The sequence below is a fragment of the Eptesicus fuscus genome, chromosome 12, assembly GCF_027574615.1.
Source record: "Eptesicus fuscus isolate TK198812 chromosome 12, DD_ASM_mEF_20220401, whole genome shotgun sequence".
In the NCBI taxonomy this organism is placed as follows: Eukaryota; Metazoa; Chordata; class Mammalia; order Chiroptera; family Vespertilionidae; genus Eptesicus; species Eptesicus fuscus.
Window position 1 is genome coordinate 11,860,456 of NC_072484.1, and position 6,977 is coordinate 11,867,432.

A 6,977-nucleotide genomic window follows, 5' to 3' on the forward strand; every position below is an offset into this window, starting at 1 on the left:
CCCCTAAGCGCTTCTGCCTGCCAGCCTGATCACCCCCTAACCACTCCACTGCCAGCCTGATCGATGCCTAACTGCTCCCCTGCCAGCCTGATTGCCCCTAACTGCCCTCCCCTGCCAGCCTGGTAGCCCCTAACTGCCCTCCCCTGCTGGCCTGGTTGCCCCTAACTGCCCTCCCCTGCAGGCCTCATCATCCCCAACTGCCCTCCCCTGCTGGCCTGGTAACCCCTAACTGCTCTCCCTTGCCAGCCTGGTAGCTCCTAACTGCCCTTTCCTGCAGGCCCGGTCCCACCCAACTGCCCTTTCCTGCAGGCCTGGTTGCTCCCAAGTGCCTGCCCCTGCAGGTCTGGTCCCCCCCCAACTGCCCTCCCCTGTAGGCCTTGTCCCCTCCCACCTACCCTCCCCTGCTGGCCTGGTCACCCCTAATTGCCCTCCCCTGCAGGCCTGATCACACACAATTGCCCTCCCCTGTAGGCCTGGTCACCCCCAAATGCCCTCCTCTGCATGCCTAATCGCCCACAACTGCCATCCCCTGAGGGCCATCTTGTGGCGGCCATCTTGTGTCCACATGGGGGCAGCCATCTTTGACCACACGGGCGTGGCCATCTTGTGTGTTGGAGTGATGGTCAATTTGCATATTACCCTTTTATTAGATATGATCATAATGGCATGGGACAATTTCTGAACAGTCTCTGTTCTGTTCCATTAATCTATATGCCTGTTCTTGTGCCAGTACCAGGCTGTATTGATGACAGTGGCCTTGTAGTATAGTTTGATATCTAGTATTGTGATCCCTCCAATTTTGTTCTTCTTTCTCAAGATTGCTAAGGCTATTTGGGGCCTTTATTATGTTCAAGTATAATCCCTCTGTTTCCACTTTGCTTAGAGTTTTTCTCAAAAATGGGTGCTGGATTTTGGAAAGAGGTTCTCTATCACTTGCTCACTTTCTTCTCCCTCTGGTATCCCTATCAATGTTGTTACATTTCACATTGTGCCAAACTATCCTTAAACTGTCCTCTTGCTTTTTAATTATTCTTTCTTTTCCTGCTCTGATTGAGTGACTTATTTTCTATCTTGTCTTCTAATTCACTGACCAACTCTCTGCTTGGTTCAGCCTACTGGTTATTCTTTCCAGTGTATTCTGTATTTCAGATACGACATTCTTAATTTTCAACCTATTATTTTTCATGGTTTCTATGTCATTTTTTATGCTTTTGAGTATCCTTATAACCATTACTTTGAGCTCTGTTTCTGATAAATTGCTTGCCTCCATTTCATTTAGCTCTTTTACTGGAGATTCCTCCTGCTTTTTCATTTGGGGCCTGATTCTTTGTCTCCCCATTTTGGCTTTCTTTTTGTGTTTGATTCTGTGTATTAGATAGGACTGCTATGACTCCCAGTCTTTGTGGGGTGGCCTTCTGTAGTAGGTGTCCTGTGGGACCCAGTGGTGCAATCTCCTTGATCTCCTGAGCTGGGTGCTCTAGGAATGTCTCTTGTGTGCGTTATTTGGGCCCTCCTATTGTAATTGGGTCTTGATTGATGTTGGCCCATTTGTGGGTGGGATTGACCTTCAGGCTGGCTGAATATGAGGCTCAACCCCACCCCTGGCATGCACACTGCTGGGCAGATACCATCTCGAGGTGTCTTGATGGGCTCAGTGGCACAGTCGTTAACCTTTCGGGCTGGGTGTCTGCCAGGATTCCCCTTTGGATGTGCCATTTGTGTGGCTAATTGGATTGGCGTCTTGTGTGGTTTGAGCTCTGTTTCTGATAAATTCAAAGCCAAACTCCTCAGTCTCTGCCAGAGACTCCAACTCTAGCCCCCCCTCTGGGGTCTCACTGCAGGTTCAGGCTGGTTACAGCCTGCAGTCTCCTCTGCAGTACCAGGTTCAGCCGCCCTGAGCTCAGCGGAATAGGTCAAGAGTCTCCTGTTGAGGATGTCTGGGGCCCAGCCTGCAGGTGGGGACTCACACTTTGAATGACCTGCTGTGAGCTGCTCTCCCATCCCCCACAGAACTTCACCCAGCGGGGATACCCAGAACTTCACAGGCTGAACCAGGCAGCCTCCTGTTGGGAGTGGTGTCCGCAGCCTGCAGGAGTGGACGGGCACTGCCTCTCCTTCCTGGGTCTGGAGGTGAAACTCACAGGAAGCTCAGATCTGCCTCTCCACAGTGTAGTCACAGAGCTCAGCACTCGCCTCTTTGTCTCCCTGACAGAAGCCTCCTTTGGGGGATACAGTCCCAAAACCCCAGCTCCTCTGTGCCACCAAACCATGGAGGAGGGGCCAGGAAATCAGCCCTGCGCAGGACTCTGATCTCTTTGGGCGGCTGGTCTCCGCAAAGTGGGGCAGAAATCCCCAGCTCTGATTGGGCTGTGAACCCCGTAGTATGGGCCTAAAATCCCAGACCTGCACTGCTCCCGGGTGCTGCCAGCCAGCAGGCTGGGGCAGACCAGGTGGCTCCCACAGGTGGGTGAGGGGCTCCGGCCCTGTGCTCAATGTGGGAGAGACATTCCTTTCCCCCCCAAGACACACAGATTAGTCACTGACTGGGGCTCTCTGCCCAATGCCTTTCCAGAAAGTAGAGGGTCCCTCAAAGTCATTGCTGGGTGCAGCCCACAGACCCCTCCGCTGGACCCAAACACAGCCGCACAACCTCTCCAGCAGTCAGAGTCTGGAGCAAACTTCTCCGGCTGCGGCTGCTAACAGTAGGTGCGGTCTGAGTCTCCCAGGTGGACAGATCCCCCTGAATCCCTCTGCCCAATGCTACACAGACTCTTCCCGTCTCTGTTGCTCTGGGTTGGGGATCTCTGTGTGGGGTTGAGCCTCCACACTCCCAGGGGGAGGGAGCTTTTCAGCGGCAATATCTGTCCGGCCTGTCAGCCGCCACACCTGCTCGAGGGGGACTTTCCCTTTCTGCATCTCCACTTCTCTTACCAGTCTCTACGTGGCTTCTTCAGTGCTACCTAGAAATAGTATTTCAGATCAGCTACCCTTCAGTTGGTTTTCAAGTTGATTGCTCTGTAGTTTAGCTGTAAATCTGGTCCATGGCTGGAAGAAAGTGCATGCAGTCTCCACCTTTCATCTCCCTGGCAGTGTTTTTGATCACTCCTGTCCCCGTAGGGAAAAGAAAGCCCCCTGGAACCGGGAATATACATACAAAGTAGAATGCGTGTAGAGGTACCCACGCATGTCTGTCTATGGGAGCCTGGGCCTGAACCAGCAGCAACGGTGTCACTGGGATCTGTTCGAGGGGAAATCTCAGGCCCACCCAGATCTGCTCGCTCAGACTTCCAGTAGTTGTGGGCTCATAATCTGTGTGCTAAGAAGTCCTTTGGAGGTTCTGGGGGGGATTTAGAAGTGCTGACTTAGTCCAACAAGAGAACTTCTTGAGGAACAAAGCCATGAAGACAGGAAGAGGTCTGTTCCCTCCCCTGGGCATGGGGCCAGCCTCGTGCCATTTAGACTCCATCATTGTCCTTTAGCTCAAGGACTCGAATGGTCTGCCCACCATCCAGAGCTGAGGTGCTTCTCTGCTCTGTGCTCTGGCTTAGGCTGCATGTATGCAAATATGAAGAGGACATCTGGCCCCTGCCCACAGAGGGTCAGCAAGTGCAAACACCTCAATGAGTTAGAGGTCCAAGGGACGTGAAGTGCTCACTGCGAGCGTGAGAACGCGTAGGTCGGGACCTGCAGGAGAGTGGGCAGTAGGTGAGAGGCTGGGACAGTGTGCCACAGAAAGGAAGAACCATGGGAAAGTCCCGAGGCTGGAAGGTGCTCACCAGAATCGGCACTGCCCTAGGGAGAGGCCGATCACTCAGGGTCTTGGTGGCCACTTGTCCAGCACCTCCGTATTCCAGGAAGGTACCCAGGGACACTGCACCTGGGCTCAGTGCCTTCCTGCCATTTGTCAGCCCTGGGAAGAGATGGACACAGGGCTGGTCTCGCTGGCCAGCCAGCAACACTCTGGGTGCTGTCCATCATGGGGCATGTCTTTCCCCTCCACCTTCTGCACCTCTGCCCTCCTGCTTGGCATAAAGCAGGCACAGGATGCCCTTCTTGGCTCCGTGGCACTGAGGGTCTAGGTTCGAAGTTGGACGGTCATGTGTTGGCAACCTTGGCTGCCGTGGGAGCAGGTGATGTGGGTAGATGAGCCCCGGGTAAGGTGTTTTGAGGCCCTTCCTGTTGCTTCCTTGGCTCGGCCTTGGGCAGGTCACTGGACCGACCACCTGTAGACTGTTTCCTAAGCTATACCTGAGCTGGCCACTTTCCAGGGTGACTCAGAAGGTCCACCTCAGGGCGGGAGAAGGTGTGTTGGAGCAGATTTCTCGGATAAGAGTGCACACCTGTCACCTGCAGTCTTCTCAGCACTGATCTGGGGTGGGGTTAAGGGTTTGCATCTGTGATGCCTGGAGCAGCCAGGGTCCAGCAAACACTCGTACGCATGGAAGCAACGCCCTGCTGCCGGACTCCTGCTCAGTGCGCAGCTTTAACTCACCCTGTTTCTCCTCCAGCCCTTTCTCAGCATCTGTCCTCAGGTCAAGGAGCTGGGCATCCGAGGCTTGTCGTGACCTTCTTAGAGTCACTGCTTCCCACTCCATCAGGGCCGGGCAGTGGAGGGGGGACAGGACGCGCCCTTCTGAGGCATGGCTCCCGCCTTAGCTCCCAGGGGAGAGTGTGTCCTCAGCTGCTAATTGTTCAAGAGAAGTCAGAGATCCCTAGCTTTAGTGGGAAAATTTGATTTATCAACTTCAGACCATTCTCTCTCTCTCTCTCTCTCTCTCTCTCTCTCTCTCTCTCTCTCTCACACACACACACACACATTGATTTGGGCTTATTGTATAAATCCAGGTTCTACCACCAAGCCCCTTCTTCTCAGTTTCTCATATTGTTTTTCCTCTTTTCTGTTTTTTTTTTTTTTTTTTTGCATTTCTTCTCTTCTATTTTTCTAATAATTCAAATAACTTTTCTGCATCAATAATAGTATTAGTAACTTTTTTCCATGACATCTACCTCTTACTTAAAATTTTTGACATATAATTTGTATACCTGTTAGGAGCCAGGAAATTGAAATGAAATTTTTTATTATAAGAATAAAATAGCCCAAGAGGGGGAAATGTAATTCATACACACACACACACACACACACACACACACACACACAAAAAAACAAACAACAACAAAAAACTAAACTATGTAATATTTTCAAGTGAGTTCACCCTCTCAAGAATTATAGGAATCATATGATCTTTTGTATCTCCCATAACTTTTGTCAGAACGGTTATCCCATTTAAAAGTCTCTAACTCATAGTATGGTATTTATCAGTTGGCAACGTAGTACCTTATATTTATATAATGGTACTTGAACATTCAGTATTTCATTTGTTTCTGGTCACGGCCTCTTGAGTTAGAGATAATAGCTCCCAGTTACTAGGAGGAGATTGATTTGAAGAAGATAAGTAACTGCCCCGAAGAGAAAAAACTCACAAATTTATATGCCTGGACATTGGGGTGACCTGAAGAGCAGGTGGACAGATGGCTGCTACCCCCAACAGCTATTTGTGATGTTCATTTCCCCTGCTGTTGGGGAGGTGAGCAATGAAAGGCTGGCTTCAAAGGCTGGCATTCCCAGCCACAGCTAAGCTCACCTTGAACAGGATGTCAGCAAATGAACATGATTTTACCAATCTTCAGGTTTACAGTAAACTGGAGGAACTGACCTCTTCTCTTTATGGGAAGGCATGTGACCTAAGCTTGAGTAAGAGCCGGGGGAGGGGAGCAGAGCCTTCCAGCAAACCGGCATTGCCTTTCCCCATCATTGCAACACTCCTTGGAGCAGAGGCTGGTTTTAGGGTGCTGGCTGGACACCTGAGAAGGAATGTGGCTCCTTGGCCTGGACTGTGTGCATCTCTACCACACACGAGAGCCCCTTGCATGAACCTTGTATTGCATCAGGAGCATCCTATTTGCATGAAATATTCTTTCCAACAGCTCAGGCTGTGGTGCTCAGCCCCAGCTGCCCATTAGCACCACCCAGGGAGCCTTGAAACCACAAGGTCAACTGGGTCAGGGTCCCTGGTGGGGGAGGCCCAGGTAACACCAAAGTGTGGCTGGGCTTGAGACTACTGGTGTGAAGTACCTGCCTCAGATAGTCCACAGGGGATCACCCTAAACCTGTGAGACGGAATTGTGTAGTTATTGTCTTGTTTTTTCCAGCTCTGACAATCACCCTTCTCCTTCCAAGGAAGTAGACACCTCACCTTTGATGCGGGAAGGGTCCACCTCATCAGCGAGTAGTGCAGGTCACAGCAAACCAGACCCTCCCCTGATTCAGACTCTGAGAACACCGCATCTGATGTTTGTTTACCTGTTTTTGTGCAGTCAACTGCTTGGATCAGCATGTTCAGAAGTCCCCGGAGAGTGTTGCTTTGATCTGGGAGCGAGACGAACCCGGAACTGAAGTGAGGATCACCTACAGGTACTGTGTGCTCCCTGACGGCAGGCATCTCGGTGCCCCCCGCCCCCCACGGGTCTCCTGGGCCTCTGTGTCTGCTGTAGACGCTGGCACCAGGTGCCTCTGCTGAACTGTTTTCCAGAATTGCCCAGTTTGGAGGAGGCCTGGCTTTCCTGTTCACTTGGCAATGCTCATTGTCTTCAGATTCCCATAGAAGGAACTGGTTCTTGGGGAACAGCGATGATGAATGTTCAGGGCATTGGGGAGGCTGTTGGCACGGTTCTGTGAGTGTGTGTCTGGTCCTGGGCAGGTGTCCTGGTTGTCTGAATATGAAGGAACATTGGGCATGTTCTCGCATCCCAGGAAAAGTAAGCATGAATGCGAGCTGAATGAAATACACGCTGACATAATTATTATAATTACTCTCAGTGCGCTCATAAGAGTGGGACCAAAAATAAAATCAAGTCTTTTAAAGAGGGGATACACATGACATTTGTATTCTTTGACTCCTTAAATTCTTCACATATTC

General features: G+C 51.1%; 1 protein-coding gene across 1 annotated transcript in view; it reads left to right on the forward strand.

Annotated features, from left to right (window-relative positions):
- Positions 1-6,977, forward strand: part of ACSS1 (acyl-CoA synthetase short chain family member 1) — a 57,276-nt gene that overhangs the window by 7,820 nt on the left and 42,479 nt on the right. The window contains exon 2 of the mRNA XM_008141307.3: positions 6,376-6,472. Coding sequence (XP_008139529.1) covers positions 6,376-6,472 — 97 coding nt within the window. The remainder of the gene's footprint in view (positions 1-6,375; positions 6,473-6,977) is intronic.